Here is a 19666-nt window from a genome sequence, read left to right as displayed (position 1 = left end):
GAATTTTAAAACATGATTTTAAACATTTCAAACATTTCTTTCTCCAAATAAAGTCTTATGGCTACAAGCCAACTTGTTGTCCTACAGTTGATTATTTGACCAAAAGGTATAGGGGGTAAAACAAGCATATTTATTCTTATCAAAATAGTTTTGAATATCTTCTTTGTTTTAGGTTTGGTTTTATCCCATTCTAAAAACAAGTAATACATTTTACTGTTGACCAATTTCACCGTTTTCTGTTAAGTCTACATCCCTTCGATCCTAACCAATTTATATGAAAGACAATATAAAAAGCTTGCTTTTCTTAAACGCTATAGATAATCTGTTTCTTTCCAGATCGAGCCTTTGAAGGTCTGGCTGGTAGTGCCGGAACTCTGGCCAGAGGGCATCTGTTACTCAACAACATCTGTTCCTGTTATTCTCTTTTTTTCCCAGCATGCCGAGGGACATACAGGCTCTCCCAAGGGTGGCCTTTTGTGTGGCCCCATTGTCAATTCCATCATTGTCTACTGCTGAAGTCTGTTCCCATGATGCCACAAGGCAGGCTATAGTAGTATACCCGCCTTTAGAGGCCAACCTTAGGGGTGACAATTTACAGTTACTTTATTGTCCCAACTTTTTGGGGCTAAAAACAAATATGATTTCATTCGCTAGGCAACTAAGGAATCAAATGTGTAGAAAATAGAAAAATGTTAAAGAATTGTGAATGGGTAATTCCATGGGGAAATTCTAAAATCTTATTTTTGAAGAATTTGACTACAGATATCATCAAATATGATTGTAGATGTATTACAAAGCATATTCAACATTTAAAAAAACATTTGGATAAGTTACATTGACTGGGTGTTTGTCAGTTTTCTGGACTGAACATTCATCAATAGTGTTAATTGTTTCTTGCTTCATATAAGGATGTTTTAAAGCAGTAGTTTGCATTTATCACATTTTTCTATCGGAGTGGAAATCGGAGTAGTACATCTAGCGTGGGGACATTGTTTTTTCATGAATAGCCCCCATTGGTCTCCACGGAAACACTTTCAACTCCTGGCAGTGACCAACAGCATCGGCATAGAATAGCCCACCATGGGGTAGCCAGGGGAAGACAACAGATGTTACTGATTAACTTTCCTCACAGAACCCAAAGAACGGCTAGGCATGGGCTCACAAACCACAGTCACACACAAAAAAGTTGTACTTTCAATTATATTTATTCATTAAAAAACAGTAGCAGAGGCAGTAACAATAATAAAATGTTGTACAATCCCTCTTACTTTAAATAACATTTCTTTAAAAACAAATTCCTTGACCTGAAGTGCCTTTGCAAATATCAGCATTAAAAAATGTACTTAAATAATCACAACAAACATAGAAAATATACAATATAATTAAAAAAGAAAAATAATACAAAATTATTAAATTAAATTAAATCATACAATTTATTTTTATTTTTTTATTTTTTACAAATGGACAAAATCCATATCGAAGCAAAAAAAGATTTTAAGACAAAGTTTTCATCTCCAAAAACAATCAATACAATGTTATAAATGGTTCGGAGGGCTTTGAAACAACACACTTCAGTTTTACACAGTGATATAGTATACGTAGTACAGTCCTCACAGGTCTAGAGATTGGATCAGAATCCATGTTAACAGCCTTGTGAAGGACAGGCCAGTATGGCCAAACATCCACCGTTTGATGCAGTTCATGCGCTCAGCAACGGCTTGTGGGGCTAAAGAAAAGGGCTGGGTGCAAATGTTGCAAAAACTTCAAACCTACATTTCTGTTACAACCGAAACCGAAGACATTGTACATCACCTCTATCGTGACGGTTTGTCCATTTTTCAATTTCGTTACAAAAATCTTTGCTTGAGGTCGCTTTGAAAGGTAAAAAAAGATTTGCCCCACCGATTCCTATCCCACAGGCCTCCACTGCCTGCACTTATTTTCCAGTAGAGAACCAGCTCACTCTGAATATCAGTTAAACGTCTCAGTATCAGCAGCAGTCTCAAGGCGGGACACCTCCCCCTAGGGTTAGAGCAGCATTTAAAGGAGTATTAAAACTCTCCCATAGAGCAAATTGGTGGCTTGCGTTACACCTATGGAGACGAGAGAAACAAAATGGACATTAGTTGTTGTTTACAAAGCTCTCAGGGAAATGCAGTGACTTTATGAAACAATTATAAATGAGGAAAAGTGAAGAAAAGTATCCCAAACTCACCTCAGTTGCAATTATACATTCATCCTTCTCCTCTGACATGACAAACACGGATTTGTACTTGGTGTCTGCACATGCAGACATTTCTGGAAGTTTCATTTCATTTCTTGAAGTTTCTGATGCGTCACTGATGGAAGATAGACAAAGATCCACATTAGTCATCTGACGTTCAAATTTTGTCATGTTATATGATTACATCTATTATCTTATTGAGTGTGCTTTACCTTTTTAAATGTTTGCTGCGTTTATTTCTGCACTCCTCATACTCAAAACCAGAGTCCAGAATTTGGCATTTCTCTTCGCAAGCCGAGGCCTCCAGGCTCAGCATCGACTCTTTGGCCGCCTGCTCGTACTTCACCTCATGCACAAGGTTATAGTCCGCTGGCAGGTGGCGGCTCTTGTAGCTGCTCCGACACAACGGTGATGGTCCGTCCATGTCGGCATCGCTTCCGAAATCCATTTTCTTGTTGATGTTCTTGACGCCTGGCTGTGGCCCGAGCCCTACGACGCTTACCGACAGGTCCTTATCAATCCGGTGACAATTATTGGTCAGGTTGTTTATTGTCTCGCCTTCGCCGACGGTGGTGCCGCCCTGGCTACCGCGCTGCATCTTGTTGCGGACGCAGCCCACCAGCACTGCACACCCTGCTAGCAGAAGCAGCACCAGAGCTGTCCCAGACCCCACCGCCATCCAGGGGATCTCCGAGCCTCGGATAGCTGCATGGTCCGGGAGCAGGAACTGGCAGTTGCGGCCACCGTAACCAGGCACGCAGGCGCACACGTAGCGGTTATTCCTCTCGTGGCAGGTGGCGCTGTTGTGGCAGGGGTTGTGCTCGCAGCGGCTTATGGGAGAACTGCAGTTGCGGCCTGTGTAGCCCGGGGGACAGATGCAGGTGTAGCCGTCAAGACCCTCCTGGCATGTACCACCATTTTGGCAGGGATAGATGGAGCACTCATTGCCGGTGTGGTCACAGTTCATGCCTGTGAAGCCATCAGGACACTGGCACAGGTAGGAATTGACGAGATCCACACAGCGGGCACCTAGTGTGAGAGGCAGAGCAATTGGGAATTAATGGGTGGTCAATAGTGTGGGGTCAGGCTGTAGTCTGAAAGGTAACTGCTTAAATTTAAAAAGTCGATAAATTGAGATCTGAAACAACATCTGTGTAAGTTGTTCAATTAGCCCTTACCATTGGAGCATGGGCTGGAGGTGCAGTGGTCAATCTTCTTCTCGCAGTTGAAGCCAGCGTAGCCAGTGGGGCACTGGCAGAAGTATCCGCCATCAGGGTTGTCGGCACAGCGGCCTCCGCTGAAGCAGGGACCATCGGCGCAAGTCATGGCGCTCAGCTCGCAGGTGTTGCCATAGAAACCAGGAGGGCAAGCACAGGCATGCGTGTTCTCCATATCCTTTGAGAAAAAGTTTGAAACATAAGGTTAACAAATACATTCCACCAAAATGCAATTAGATCACCATCACAACAACAGTGCTATTGATGATTGCCAACATCTTCCTGATCCTAGTTGTAATTGAGTGTACATTCGAAACACAATGATGTAATTGTACAGTACTTACAGTGCAGCTTCCTCCATTTCGACAGGGGTTCAGGGTGCATTCGTTGACCTCAATCTCACAAGCATCCCCAGTGAAGCCCGGTCTGCAGGAACAGGTGTAGCTCCCCTGGCCAGTGTTGCTACAAGTGGCTCCATTCATACAGGGCTTGTGGTGAGTGCAGTAGTTCAGATCTGGAGGAGGACAAGCAGCACATGTGGATTAGTCCATTAGTCCCAAAGGAACATATGGCAGAACAACAACAGTAGCAGCCCAGCTAATGTCTTTCTGCCAATCTCACACTTTTTTCTTACACTTTTTTCACAATTTCTCTCACAACACTATCTCTTTGTCTCTGTTTGTGTCATCTCTCTAAATCCCCAACCCACTCTCCCCCCCCCCCTCTCCCCCCTCTCTTTCCCCTCCCTCTCTCTCTAGTGGGACTCACCTTGGTTACAGAAGAGGCCTCCCCACCCCTCCTGACAGTTGCACTGCCACGGCTGCTGGCAGGTCCCATGGAGGCAGCCTGGGTAACGGATGCACTCATCACAGTACCGCCCTTTGAAACCCACTCTGCACCTGTCACACAATAATTACAACACATTGGTTAGAAACCCACTCAAGTTTCTCTTTATGTCACAGATTTTTTTCTGAAAATATTAACTTGAGGAAGTGTTTCAATAGGTGGAAATCATAGTTGTCTTTTCTCTAACTTACTTGCACTCCCCAGGCTTCTCACAGAAGCCGTGTTCGTCGTCACATCCTGGAAGGCAGAGAGCTACAAAGGAGATAAACACAAGTTAAGAACTATGGCAAAATAAAAACACTTCTTACACATATGCTCTTTGTTTAGTTTGGCTTTGAGCAAAAAAAAATGTATTGCTTAAATCTGAACAAATTCATTAAAAACGGGGGCAACTAAACCCATTAGCTGTTTCATAAAAATAATAAAAAACACTCCTTATCATGGTGAAAGAATATTCCGCTTAACATAGTGCATAGAGACAATGGGGGGTGCACACAGCAAAGTCTCTCTCTCGCTCTCTCTCTTTCAGTACAGGCCCCTTTTTTCATCGCTGTGGGTCAAAACTCTTTTATTCATTCTGTGCACACAACTCCCCTTAATGTCTCGGATTGGGGCAGATAAGAGTGGACAGCTGGTGAGTATGTTGCCAGTGCGTGACAGCTGCTCCATTGTCTACTCTCTCCCCGCAGCTGCCCACTTCAAACAATACATCACCCGCCTCAGCCAATCAGCGGCCAACCAACTCCAAGAGTAACGAATCGGACGTAGCATGTAAATTTGTGGCACGCGTGAGATTATTCCGAAAACTTTCCTCCGCTCGATTTGAATAAATAAAGTGGTCGTGTTTGTGGGAGCGTGGTGTTTTCGTTCAAGTTGCCTCAATTTTTAGATGTTTATAGCCACGCCACCTAACATAAAAAGTAACGTATATTCATCTACCATAATAATGTTATTTGACATGACCCAAAAAGTGTCTATACGTAAAACATGAATAACAATGTTATATCATCTTTGGTCAAATATTTCCCCAAAAACACCTGAACACCAAGTTTCACTTACGTTCTGTGCAGTAATGGCCTTTCCACCCAGCGTCACAGACAATCTCTCCGCGCTCTCCACAGGTGAAGTGGCCGAAGGCATCGTCTCGTGGGCGGCAGAAGACCGAGCAGCCATCGCCATAGTAGTGCTCATCACAAACAAAGCGGTAGGAGTACTTCAACTCGGTTCTTCCTCCAGTATGCAAGTCCTGAGACCAGTCATCTCCCACCGTCAGATGTCTCTGAGTGGTCATTGTGCTGATAACACGGTCTGGGTTTTCTGAAGATGGAAATAAGAACGGAACGTTAGCTAAGTGTGTGTAAATGTAAGTTATCCTTGATTAGATCACACCACGTAAAGCCAAACAAGTGTACGGCAGTGTATTTTGATCCTACCTATCGAAAGATCGTCTTTGGAGTCGGTGTGCAGAGCTTCAATGATCAGCGAGAACGTCCCCTGAGGACATAAACAAATAGCATCATAAAACAGGTGGCCAACGGAGATGGGGAAAGAGATAGGCCCATCTAACATGTTCTCTATACTAGAAGGTAAAATAACATTTCGAAACGATAATACAAACATAAACAAACAAGACTAACATGTTTATATATACGTGTAGTCATTAATAGACCACTCTATATAAATTAACCAATTTGTACGCACGGATTTTTAAAGACCTCTTGACTAGAGGTTTATATGAATTACTTGTTCATGAATTAACCCAAGGCAGAGTACTCACCGGCCATGTGAAACCGAAGTTAATTCTGATGGGATTGGTGAATGAACTGTCAGACATGGCTTCCGGAATTTGGAAAGAGTTTGACCCAAGTACAGGCGTTATAGCGCCGCCGTAGTTACAAGGTGGTTCTGGTGATGCGTTTGGCTGATAATGTTTCAGACAGATTCTGAAAAACGTTTTACATTCACACTGTTGCTGATAAACCGACGTCAAGCCTCCCTTGCAGCAGTTCATGTTGCCCTGAACCCCTTTCTTGTTCAAAAACTCCTGCAACTTCAGTTCAAAAACTCCTGAGCAAAAACCCTGTTGAAATAATTGCATTTAATACACAATCATTAACATAGGCTATGTGATGTAAAATCTTGAAATTGTTATCAATTGAATAGTACGGTAATTGTCTTACCTTGCATATCAAGACGAACATAACCGCAACTGTCAGAAGAATAGCGCGCCCCATATTAAATAAATACAAATAAATAAATAGGAAAAAGTCTTGGAGCGACTCAGCTCAATTTAAACTCAATATGCCTCCTTTCAAATCATGTTCTGTGAATTAATCATTGAGCACGTTTCTTCTCTTACGAGGTCTTCTCTTCAGTTTCTGGTGTCAGCCACGCCGATTTCATTCATGTCCAAGAAACAAAAAGATAATCCAAAATAGATATTGGAACTGCCCTGAACTGTCCTCAAAATTCCGTTACAATGCGATAATCCCACTCAAAAAAAATAATATTATAATTATAATTGACACAGTTCGTTCCCTGTTGAAACGAAGAGGGCAACAAATGTAGGAAATTGCTTTTGTGTGACGTGGTCTATCCCAAGGAAAGATTTGTCACTGATCCAACATACTTCCCCGCCACCTTCTTCCTTCTTTCCTCAACATGAATTGTGCGTCTGTCTTGAGTGAAGGCCGCCTGCCGCCAGTTTTATATGGGCCGGCGCATGCTAGGGTAATAAGATGCAAACTAGCCCCCCCCCCCTCCCCAATCTGGCTCAGGGGATCACAATGGAGACCTCTCCAAGCCCCATCGTCTCAAATCACAAGCTAGTATTGGGTCAGAAAATGGAAAATGGAGGAATGTCAAAGTATTCCAGCAAACTGCACGAGACTGGCTCAGCAACCTGTCCTAGAATGACTCACTTTCCACAACATTGGAGATTGAAAAATGTAGCACATAATAACAAAACAGGATGGCCAAATGATTTATTCCAGTTTAAAGCAGATTTCAGTTATAACTATATATCAGTATTTCACAGTAATGTATTGTACAAGTCTGCCTACACGTGGTATTTAAGCTTATTTATGAATATAGATGGGGTAGTTAAATTGTATATGTTTATGTTAGGAAAGAAAACAACATTTATGTTAACATTTTCAGGGAGAGGTCTGAAAAAGCCTAAATATGTGGCGTGCCATGCGTAGTGTATTAGTCTAACCCTGACTCAGTTGATTGTGCAGCATAACTCCACCCTCTACAAACATTTTGGCATTTCTAGTTGTGGGAAAATCGAATGCTTTGAATTAAGGATTGAGTAATGAAAACATTCTCTGGCAAGGGTGTGTGGTGAGGTAAACTAGAAAAAAAAACATTTGTATGGGCACAGAGTTTTTCATTCACTTTTCCTTTTTTCATTCTGTGGAGAGAAGAAAAGGTGTGTGTGTGTGTGTGTGTGGGAGAGAGAGAGAGAGAGAGAGAGAGAGAGAGAGAGAGAGAGAGAGAGAGAGAGAGAGAGAGAAGTAGAGAGACATCCGCGTGGCCGTCCTGAGGGCACTTTGTTATTGTGTGCTGAAGGAATAAGTTTGCTCTCCCTCTCCCTCTCTGTGCGCTCAGCTGTATGGTAATTCCGCAGCACCTGCTCTCCCCTTAATATATAGTGAGCGGAGCTTCCTTGGGCGCGCGCCGCTATCCTCACACAATTACAATGTACCCAACATTTAGAAGAACGATCCCCTTCCTGAACAAAACTCAAACAGGAGGTCAAATATATATTTGGCTTTTCCCTCTTTGCTCGCATATGTAATGAATGCTCTCTTTCTGTGTTTTTTTATTTTATTGAACGAAACTTAGGGCAGACTGTTATTCAAGTAGGCCTACTTTTATGTAAAGGGAGGCAGAATGGGGGGTTGGGTATAGGGGTCTCTCTTAATTAGAACGTTCATTATAAGTGCGATTTTCTTTTGGATAATAGGCATGGCCTGAGGTCCATAGTTACCATGCACAGATACATTACGTCACTGCTAAGATATGCAAGTCGAGGTTCGGGCTTGTTTAAATTCCCTTTTATCGAACAACCAGTTGTTGTTGTACCTGTTTTATATCCATATTGACAACACAAACAGCCCATAGACGGAACGAATACATCGGTTTTGTTTGTGATGAGCTGTGCTTCGATTACACAAATCATTCACATTTATTTCACAGTAGAAAGGGCGTAGTTGTTTTCATTAAAGTCTTTGAATAACTTTTATAGTAGAGTTCGTTCCGTTTTGGTGGCCATGGTCAAATATGGTGGCCATGACCCAAAAACAGCATGATGCATCTAACCATTGGCCAACATTTTTCATTATGGAACACTTTGGGCAAATAAACTGCGCAGTAGTTATACATGAGAAACTGCTTTCTCCATTGCACAAAACCCACCCCTATAGGCACCCATAAGAACTTCCCTCCGCATACATATTTTTATTCGTGTGCTGCCAACCCACTCAGACTTGAGTTTGGCAAAATGCCACCTTCTCTACTTTCCTACCTTAATTCCTTTCCAAAAAAATGATGGCTACGGGGGTGACTGTTTAACTAAAGTGCTACTGTAGGGGGCTGTTGTAGTTTAACTCCTGCCCACCAGTAGCTGCTGCTAACAAAAAGGGTGACTCGAGGTCTGACTATTCATCCATTCTCTGCGCTTCCATTTTCATTGATTCTGAATGCACGGGTAGCCCTTGGGGATTCTCCGTGAAGGGAGACACGCCTTCAGACGCGGCCAGACCCTTACAAGCCATCTGCCACTACCCAAACGTCGTTTTTTCCTCCTCCCCCTCCCTCCTCCCTAGCTTCCCTCAAGCGCACGGCTCTATACGCCAGTGTCCACTGGCTGGCTCTGTCTACATTGAACTGGAAGCATGTTAAAGAACCTGTAACGGTATGGCTATGCTGGGCCATATGGCGAGGGGAAGCCAGAAGTTTTCGTCCCCGAAGAGTAGACACCACATGGTAGCGCGTGGGAACGTAAACACGACGCGCATCACACGATATCGATCATATGAAGTGGTGTGGAGAAGATGATTAGCTGGAATGGGGGGTTTGGTGACTGTTACCCTCGTGATCAATCGGCTTATTATTGATTATTTCTCAGCATTCAGACTGTTGACACGATTCACTACTTATCGGTTCGACCAAAATCGGCATTTTATTTTCCAAACCCTCATCCAGGCTATAGCTTCTGTCTCCTGAAAATAAAACTTTGCATGTTCATTTTTCAGCACAAAGATTGGCGACTGAAGGTCAACTTTATATTTGTCTTATCAGGGCTGAGAAAGGCCTAATAACAGCAACTCATCTTCCCTGGTCGCGGTTCTCTCCATTTCCATCCTTTCTGACCCGCCTGTTTACCTGCAGGAGCAGCGCGGCCTTTGTGTCCAGATCAGATTACTATGGCCAGCTGCTTGAAGGGGGGCACAGGCCAAGCCATGGGTGCCCCCTAGTCGTGCTGCTGTCACATTTGCATATGTTGTGGCTGAGGACGTGCTGGGCTTAAATTTGGGGAAGAGTACCGCAATAATTACGCGTTGGCCCCTGAAGGCGCTCCCGCGCGTGTGTGTGGCGCGAGTGGGATGTGTGAGAGTGTGTGGGACAGAGAGAGAAAGAGGGAGAGGGAGAGGGACAGAGGAGAGAGAGGGGGAGGAGAAGGCGTCGACGTTTTTCAAGGAGCAGTGGCCTGTCGCGTGCCAATGTTTATCAAAACACATCTGCCACGTTCCCCCGGGTAACGCCCATGCGTTGGCGCATCACAACATATGCTGCCCCTATGCATAAATCGATAATTCAACATCTGATCATTTGTATGACACATATCCACACACAATAAATACTCATGGTGATATGTGATATAATCAGTGCATAATCAATACAGATATAGTGAAGTACATGAAGTAGAAAGTCGTTTTTGATCCCTCCAACTCTTTAGTGTTGATAACTCCAACCACATTACATGGAAATATGGGCTGATCAATCATTGTATCGGTTCTAGTTTAGTTCTAATAGGAATTACCCCAGGCATGATCTTTATTGCTTATGAAAAACTATGTGGGAAGTATGGCCATAGTTTCCTTAAACCGATCATTTATTTGTAGTGCCTCCGATATTTTTTAACTCTTTCTCAATTCTGAACCAGTGCAATCTGGATGAAATTGTCTGCCACAGTCTATGAATAGAGAGACCTTGTGAATGGGAAAGTGACACCTCTCTCTCTATTTCTCCCGTCTCTCTCTATCTCTCTCCACGACATCTGCCCAGCCATGAACAGATGTAGGCACCTGCGTTGTCGGCCCACATATGCACACATGTCCCTTTCAACCTCTCGGGGACCCGGACCAATCACAATGGGATAGACCAAGGGTGTGGTAACCAAATACCCCCGATCCCCCCAGGACACACGCTCTGTTAGAGGCATTGTCACAAGCAATATCATGTGGCCAGGCCAAACAATCTGTTCTAAGACTGTTCATTTGAGAGATGGGGGGTTTGTAGCATGTAGCATGTATCATGTATTAAATGGGCTATAGAGAGTTTCTTGTTGTTGTTGGAAGTTGAAGTAGTAACACCAAGGTGTTTGATTTTCCCATGTTTTAGAGACATGAATAGAAAAGCATACAGAGAGAAGCAATGGAGCTGTATTCAGCCTAGTTCATCATGCTGATCTCCTAAGTGGCCGTTTGGGTAATTCTGGAGTGGCCAAGCCAGGGGCAGCAGCAGGCAGGTGTTGTGGTTCAGTAGAGGAGGCTGATGGGAACAACAAGGAACAGGGCGGGAGCAGGTTAAAGACAGAGGAGGGTTTTGTTCTATGAGGATGAGCGGGAAAAGTAGCCTGAAGTCCCACTGGCAGCCCTAGATAATAGGGATAATAGCACTGTCCCTATCCCTCAGCTGCTGCTGGACAGAGGATCCACACACACCTGTTGTCTTGTCGTCCCCATTGTGTGTGGCTAGCTAGCTAGCGGGAGCGCTACACCTCAGGAATGCTCCAGCCCCATCCTTGCTGCACCACGACCATTAGCCTCTGTCCCAAGAGGGAGGAGTGGAGCTTGGGTGGAAGGTGGAGGGAGGTGAGGGAAAGCTAGGCTACGTGGTGTGGAAACCAGCAGGGGGGCTATAGAAGGGTGTGTGGTGAGGGAGGGGGGCCGGTTTAGAAGCAGTGTCCTCTTCATAAGGGGTTCCCTCCAGGGTCTGTCCGGAGACCCCTGTCCTAAATCACTGCCCCCAGGGGAAAGGCCCTCCTTTGTGAGGAGATGGGCCTGCAAGCTGGGATGCCAGCTGCCACCTCTGTAGCGTCACAGTCTCCACTATGACAATGCTTCTCTCTCTGGTCACACTGGCCAGGCCAGCAGAGCCCATTAAATAAAGGACTTGGAGGGACTCATAGAAGCGCTGTAGGGCCACAACATGTTTTTTGGCTAAATGTTAATGATGACAAACTACCATGTGGGTTATGGTGTATGACATAATAACCTCAAGTGATATCGATTCTCTCACTGTGGTGAATACAATGGAGTGTCTAAAGACAGATGAGTCATGATTGGGATGTTATTACATCATGAGATAATCAATTAAACAATGCTTTAAAGTGGTTTCTGGAAGCTGTACTGAACTATAGGGCTGTATTGGCTGTTGTCTCGTTGCGCTCATTGGAGTGAAATGGAGTGAAATGACGAAGGAAAACATTTCAGTTTGTTTGTAAAGTAACCATTACAACCCTTGAGAAAAGCACAGAACATTTCCTTTCAGTCAAAACTGTTTTTTTGGAAGGATGGTGTGTATCCCAAAAAGCATCCTCTGATTTAGGACTAACAGCTGGTGGAAGAAACAATGAAGACAAAAGTACTAAACCGTATCGCAACCCCTAAATTATAAGATGACATCATGAGTGCACCGTGAGTCTTCCTCACTACAAGATTAGACGTTATATAGCCTAAACGTGAACGTAATATAAAGTACAGCAGATCTCCAATCATGATCGGATAAGCATTTAGGCATCTGTGTATGATATTCCCATCCATAGCTCAGGGAGTTCCCCCCCCCATTGTATGGAGTTCTAATGGTGATTCTAATGATGCCTTGTCCATCTTTGATAATAAAAAACCAGCACGCCCCTCATTAAAGACCCAGGGCTGGTTCTCATGGCCCTCTCCCCCGTCCCCGGAGCTGGGGGGGACAGCAGGCGCGGGAGTCGAGACAACACCGTGGCACACGCCTGTTGACCGAGCCACAAAGCAAAAGCGTGTGACACCCCCCCCCCCCCAACCCCCAGCCCCCACCCCAACCCCTGCACTGGCCCCATTGTCCCCCAAGGTCCTGCAGCACAGGCACAGACAACCAACACCCCCTCCCCCGCAACCACTATACCCTCTATCCTACACTCATGCCCCCTCTTCCTTTGGAATCAATTTTACCAATCAGCTGATCCCTAGCTCTCACACCACCAGGAATATTAAGACACACCCACCCACCCACCCACCCTATCTAGTAGCCCACCCTACCCGACCGACCCTGGGAACATCAGCTGCTAAGGTGGAAATCCATCATTGTGTGTAAGAAGGTTCCCCCTCTGCACGTTGCACAGTCATTACCATTCACCATACAGGGGAGGAGGAGGGGTGGGGCTCTAATTCACTGATTCACATGCAGACAGTATTTCTTGGGAGGGTGGGGCCGGGGCTGGGATAGCTGGCTGAGGATGGAGATGGGGCAGGTTGGGTGATGGAGATGGAGATGGGGCAGGTTGGGTGATGGGGATGGAGATGGTGCTGGGGGGTTACGGCTGCCGGGGTCAGGCCTGTCCTGGGAAAGTTGGATTTTTAATTTAAGTCACACATGTTGTGGCCTTCTGGTGGCTGCGTGAACGCCTCACGCTGACAGATGGCCGCGGCCCATAACTATAGAGTCCGAGCGCCCGGTCCCCGAGGGATACAGAGAGAGATGGCGAGAGGGAGCGAAAAGGAGAGGGAGAGAATGTGTCGCTCAACTGATCCCATCAAAAAGAGAGAGGGTAGAGCACGAGGGAGGGATAAAGATAGGAAAGGACGGCAGGAAGGAGGGAGGGGGTTGGGGGGGGAAGAACCCCAGAGCCCCTTAATCCCAAACCCTAAAATTGAGTAAATATATTTGCCAGCTTTGCAAACTTTAAAAGGGCGCCTGGTGCTCCTGAAGGTTCTGATTGGGTGTCTAGTCTATCAGCTTGTGGGTCTTTGGGAAGATTGTTTGTCCAAGGGTAGAATAGTGGCTTTGACGATGGTGTTCACAGAGGATAGGTTTATAGTACCATCTAGTAGAAGTGGGGTGCTGGCTGGTCATCAGTCCTCATTGTGTGACGCTACCTTTTGTCTTTTCGCCATGACTCTTCGTTAATCCTATCAATGAAACAAAGTCATCGCCTGGTTAAAGATCCCACGACTCTGATTGGCGTATTTTAGGAATCTTCTTTGAATAAAGAGTTCAAATATCACTGGCACGGGTAGACAATGAAGCCCTGAGATGCCCGTCACCATATACATGTATATTGTGGAAATGAATAACAAGGGCTTCCTCTACAACTGTAATATAATAGTATGATCATGGATTTTCTTCCTACTATAGTTCTTACCTTACAGGATTTTGTAAATCAGTACATCATTCCCTGTACTCCCACTTGGTCTCACTCCTCACTGCTGCTCTGTGCAGACTCTCACTCCCACTCACTTCTGCTGTGGCTCTACATGCAATGTTCTGTTCATTAAGAAATGTGTTCAACTTTGAATAGCCTATAAATAGTCTAGTGATAGAAATCAACATTTTCTATCAACTGTACAGCTAATACTCCAGTCATGATTCAACAGCCCTGCCATTCTGCTAGGCCTAATATCTACCAAGAGGGCACTATGTTGCGTTATGCCCACGTTTGTGGTTAAAACGGATGTGGGAGTCCTCATTTACTTCACGTAAGGATAATGCAACTTTGTTAGAGATGAATAAATAAATAAACTTGTTTGGTTTGACGGGCTACACATTCTTCTTATGTTGTTGCTAAAATTGAACGAAACAAAAGAAAACATTCAGAAGACCATATCCTTAAAAATGAGATAAACAAAAATGTGTAGACCTACATTGGTCTAGATATTCACCATATTTACTTGTGTAAATGACCAAGTGGACCACATTATTTACTACATGGGATCAGAGTTTCAAATAATCTTAGTTTGTTTCACTTTGAAAGCACTGGGACACGCACCGCACCTCATGTGGCGCGCAGTAAGCCTCTTACAACTATTAACACACCAAATGCAGAGGATGCCAATCAAGAGACCATGGGGCGTGGATACATTTAAAGGCAGTCTTGCGTTTACTTCTCTAAATTTCTATGACTTACTGACAGAAACTGACATTCAGGTGCGTGCTGGTTCGATACACTTTGGGAAGTGAACCAACATGTGGGATTTCAAGGTGCAAAGATCCAGACGGCTCTGGCTTTATTGAAGCGTTATTCCTCGTGAATTAGGCCAGTTATTCAACGGCACAATGCTTCCACAAGATATAGGAGTCGGATCCGTCTCCACCCGTACCACCACGGCGGTGGTGGGGCTCCGTACCTGAGCGCAAGGTGAACTGCGTCCTCGTCGGAGATGGAGCGGTGGGGAAGACCAGTCTTATCGTCAGCTACAGCACAAATGGTTATCCGACAGAATACATTCCAACAGCTTTCGACAACTTTGCAGGTAAGTTGTGAGAGAAATCAGAAAACCCGAAAACGTGATTGTTAATTTGGCCGCATTTGTCACAGGTTTTACTCATGAATTGATTTGCCCAAATGTTGCATTTTATACATGTTTTCTTGTTTTGTTTGTGGCTTTTGTGTGTGTGTGTGTGTAGTATTATTTTACATCTCTCTGAATCAATAATGGGTTACAATTTGATATCGTTTGATGGTGCAAAGTAAACCTCCCTGATGCATAGTGCTATGACAGGTAGACATTGAACAGGTGTCTTAATGCTGTCACCATTAATAACATCTGTGTACACTCTTCTTCTTCTCAGCTATGGTTGTGGTGGACGGAAAACCTGTGAGACTGCAACTCTGTGATATGGCTGACCAGGTGAGTCAAAGTTTTGTTTTTGAATCCAACACTAAATGAGTGTTAGTAACCTATAGACACGTTAACCAGGATATTCTATTGTAGTGGTAGAGCTAACACATTATTCTTTCTTCTCATGTTCTGCTCAAAATGATAGAAATGGGGGATGGAGGATGACACTATTAATAATGTAAGCCGTTCTCTATCAGTGGTCAGTAGTTTGTTTAGATTCCACAGCTTCACTTATCCCAACATAGGTTGCCTCCACATTCTATCCCGTGTCTTGGTTGCCCCCTATAGGGATTCCCCTGCACTCCCTCCCCTCTCTGATCCTGTGTCAGTAGTTATCACCCCCTGGCAGAATATCTCTCGTAGTCGTTGCCTCCCCCTTGATCCTCAGATTTATATCGCCCCCTGTGAGAGGTTCCTGTCCGTGCCCCCAGAATCTATACCTTCTTACGTTCTCTCTGGCTCTCTGTGCTTTATCGCCCCCTTTTGGACGACTCTCACAGACCTTGCTCTTCCTATCTCATGCCCAATTCCAAATCCAACTCTTCCCCTACTCCTTAATAGGCACCTTTGTAGATCTGAAAGGATTGGATAGGTGTGGGGCGGCAGGGCTAGAGCGTTGGACTAGTAACCGGAAGGTTGCAAGTTCAAATTCCCGTGCCGACAAGGTACAAATCTGTCGTTCTGCCCCTGAATGGGCAGTTAAGCCACTGTTCCTAGGCCGTCATTGAAAATAAGAATTTGTTCTTAACTGACTTGCCTAGTTAAATAAAGGTAAAATGTAAAAATAAAAGGTGTAATAATCAATATGCCCTGATGGGGACCCATCTGGACCTGAGGGAAGATGTCCAGGTGCTGGTCCAGCTGGCCAGGAATCAGGAGCGGCCCCTGGGCACCGAGGAGGCCCAGCAGCTGGCGCAGGATATCGGGGCCGTGTCCTTCGTAGAGTGCTCGGGTCTGTCCCAGAAGAACCTGAAGGAGGTGTTTGAACTGGCCATCTTGGCCAGCATCCAGCCGGTGGAGAACGTTCAGCAGCTCCAGCAGAGGCAGAGCCTGAGGAAGAAGACCCCGGATAAGATTAAGAGTCTCTTTGAGACTTGGTGGAAGAAGCTGAGCTGTGTTGTTGTGGCAGGAGAGTGTGTGGGAGGAGAGTTTGACTGAACCCCCAAGCAGCTGTTTAGGATTTGACATTTTTCTAAGCTTGTATTTAGACTTGAGTTTTTTTCACTCCATATATAATAGCACTCAGGAAAACAGACCTGGATCAATAATATGTTGGAAGAAATGTAAATGTGTTATCCAAAGACTCATGGAATTATTTAATATCTAAAAAGGAGAAGCACTAAAAATAATTATCATTGCTGGCAAGATAATGAATGAGTTTCAGCGTCAGTGATACCTTATGTTAACTACGGGTAGGACAAGGTTTTGTGTTCAAAGGCCTTGACGAGGGCACAACAAGTCTGAATTAAGTGATTGGATTTGAGTTAGCAAATCCAATAGCTGGGGAGACTACTAATGAAATGACTGACTTCACAATGGTCTCTGTGTTATTCTGTGTAACCCCCATCAAGTGTCAAAGGTCACCATTGGAGAATGTTGTGGAGGATTACGAGAAACTAGCCAGTAGAAACTCTAACGCCAAACCATAAACTTACTTTGTCTGCCATTTTGACAAAGTCTCTCAATGTTATTTACTAACCTATATCAGATAATGTACAATGACTGCTCTTTCAAGTTCAAGTAGTCCAAAGCACTGTTCTTGTATCAGTTGTTGACATTGCTGGACATCCCAACCAAACACAGCAAATGATACTGTAGTTTACCAGTCAGATTGACTCTAATCTGACTCTAATTTGCAAATCAGTTGGTATGACTTTCCCCCCTGATCCCTGGTCAGGTCTTTCGTGGTGATGAATGGTATTGGTTCTCCGGTGGAGGCCGTACACAGCTTTCTAATAGGACGAGACAGGACCACCTAGATTGGATTAGCTGGGCATATGGTGGCTGACCCAGCCGTCTGAATCCATCACACCGTAGCCCTGCTCTGATGTCAACCATGACCGTCTGCCTAGGAAGACGAAGCAAGACTCAGACCCTGTCACCCTGCTGCTGGAGCTTCACCATAAAGAGAACAGAGATCACTGGGGAACGGGGTTCATATCAGTAGAGATGCATTTCAAAGAAGCGAGAGATGTTATTTATTATTGTTAGTTGGCAAATACTATCTGCAAGTGGAGATATTTCTGAAGCACAAATAATTTAAATGATTTAAAATAAATCCTGATATTGATAAAAAACATGAACGCTTTTACTGAATACTGATATAAAGTTAATGATAAGAACACTGCTTTTGTCTGGCCCTAGATTGTTATCTTCTTTTTGTTGTTGTTATAAATTACATGTTTATTTGCAATATATTTAATAATTAATGCCTCCCATATTCTGTAGTGCTCTCGGCGTTTTATTGTGGTGCTGTCCCTATTGACTTACTGGGGCAGGAGAGGACAGGTGCGTGAACTCACTTAATCCTGTCATCAAGAATTGAACAGCTTGAGAAAGTTGACATGCCGGTGTGGCTAACCTGTGAGGCATTTGGCAGGGACAGCTGGCAGCTTCAAATTCCTATTCACTCATCCATTCGTTGTCTGTTCCAATGTGTACTCTGTTCCAAATATATCAAATATTCTTTGATTTCTACTTGATAAGAAAATCGTATATGTCCATAATATTAACACTATTCAATATTGAGGGAGTTTGCGGAGAGAAATCCCTGCCATCTTCTATTGTCGTGGTCGACATTCGCTGCCACTAGAGGTCCCTAAAGCGTTACAAATGCTGAGCTGCAGGTCATGCTCCACAATGCCTCAAGTTGACGAAGGTCAAGTGCATCTCTATCACCTCACATATCTTATTAGTTTACAGAGATCTCTTTATTCTGTTTAAAGGCCTGAGTTTAGAGAAGACATTACACAGTGTCTCAGATCTTCATACTATCGGAATTTCAAGACATCAATGCATCATTCAGTTGCCTAACCCGTCCGTATAATATAGATATCCGTATAATATAGATATTTATTGCACTGCAACGTAGGTCGACAAACCTACTGCACAAATATGTAGCACAAATACAGCAAACAGCAGACATTAGAGTATTCTAGATGTACTATTGAGTGCCTCTGCCTAGAAGCAACAGGCTGTTTTTAGAGGACCTGGCTGCTCTAGTGAAGGGGGCTATTTCCGTCCACCCTCTTAGCTGTGCTCTTCAATTGGGCATACTACCTCCGACTAGCATTAAAGACCTAAGTCAAAGACCACAGCTCTGGCTCTGTTCTCCCCTCCTGTGGCTCAGCGGCTCCACTCAAAGCAAACACTGCATTTATGGACAGACACAACTCACTGTCGTCGACACAGCAATTCTCCCTCTATTTTACCCAGCTTCGACTATTCAAGCTCTTTCATACTGCTGCACCACTCCCACTCCGCCACACCTTATCCCAAAGCCCACCCCTTTTTCCAAAACACGTTTTTCAGACACTGTCAATTAGGGAGGGTTCTTTCTCTGCTGGCAAAGGAACATGTGGGCGGCTATATTTAACACCCAAAGCCTCCCCCCTTCAGTCCCAGGCGGCTGGTGGTGTTCCTGAAGGCACCTATTTTGGCCCTATTGCGTTTTGAAATGCCAGGTGGCTTTAAATAGAGTGAGAAGATGTCTGGGGGGTGGAATTCTCAAGTAGAATGTGCTTGAATAGACTTTGGCTCTGATTGAAGGACTCACTGTTGTATGCAGTTGCTTGTCACTGTCAGTTTCCCTTTGTAATCCATGTATTACTCTGTTAACAGGGATTCGATTTGATTGACTTCAGACACTCACACGCACACACCGAAAAAGAGAGCCACACACACATAAAGATTTAAGGAAGCGTTTCTGTCTCTTTTAAACAATCAAAAGAGAACCATCGCGCTCTCCCAAAACCCACAAATTCAATTTGTTTGTCTCTTTTAAACACCCATGTGCAAGCACACACACACACACTCTGTCTCTCTCCATCAGCTGTCGGAGGTGGGTATGTGACAGGTTGGTATTTATAGCCAGTGCTAAACCCTTTGTCAGGAGATCTGCATTCTAAGAGGCCCTTTGTCTGAACCTTATGATATATTATGTACCTGGAATTCACTCATCATACATAACATCTGAAAGGTCCTGTCTAGTCTGTCATTGTGTCAGGCTGAGGACTTAATACAAAAGCTTTGTACGCTCTGTGGTG

At 44.4% G+C, this 19666-nt stretch overlaps 2 protein-coding genes across 2 annotated transcripts; one reads left to right on the top strand and one right to left on the bottom strand.

The window, feature by feature from the left end:
* Window positions 1-1195: 1195 nt before the first annotated feature.
* LOC124015887 (delta-like protein A) lies at window positions 1196-6948 on the bottom strand. The gene is made up of 11 exons (XM_046331369.1): window positions 6468-6948; window positions 6065-6367; window positions 5721-5781; window positions 5347-5604; window positions 4479-4539; window positions 4210-4340; window positions 3786-3955; window positions 3403-3619; window positions 2437-3253; window positions 2216-2339; window positions 1196-2093 (listed from the first exon to the last, which is right to left on the bottom strand). Exons 1-11 carry the CDS (start codon window positions 6519-6521, stop codon window positions 2088-2090), a joined length of 2202 nt encoding a protein of 733 aa, XP_046187325.1. The 5' UTR covers window positions 6522-6948; the 3' UTR covers window positions 1196-2087.
* A 7724-nt stretch (window positions 6949-14672) lies between these two features.
* LOC124016289 (rho-related GTP-binding protein RhoU-like) lies at window positions 14673-17755 on the top strand. The gene is made up of 3 exons (XM_046331836.1): window positions 14673-15032; window positions 15352-15410; window positions 15547-17755. Exon 3 carries the CDS (start codon window positions 16215-16217, stop codon window positions 16557-16559), a length of 345 nt encoding a protein of 114 aa, XP_046187792.1. The 5' UTR covers window positions 14673-15032; window positions 15352-15410; window positions 15547-16214; the 3' UTR covers window positions 16560-17755.
* The last annotated feature ends 1911 nt before the right edge of the window (window positions 17756-19666 follow it).

The sequence above is a fragment of the Oncorhynchus gorbuscha genome, linkage group LG26, assembly GCF_021184085.1.
Source record: "Oncorhynchus gorbuscha isolate QuinsamMale2020 ecotype Even-year linkage group LG26, OgorEven_v1.0, whole genome shotgun sequence".
In the NCBI taxonomy this organism is placed as follows: Eukaryota; Metazoa; Chordata; class Actinopteri; order Salmoniformes; family Salmonidae; genus Oncorhynchus; species Oncorhynchus gorbuscha.
The sequence above is the reverse complement of the archived record's forward strand: the minus strand, read 5'-3'. Positions and strand labels throughout refer to the sequence as shown.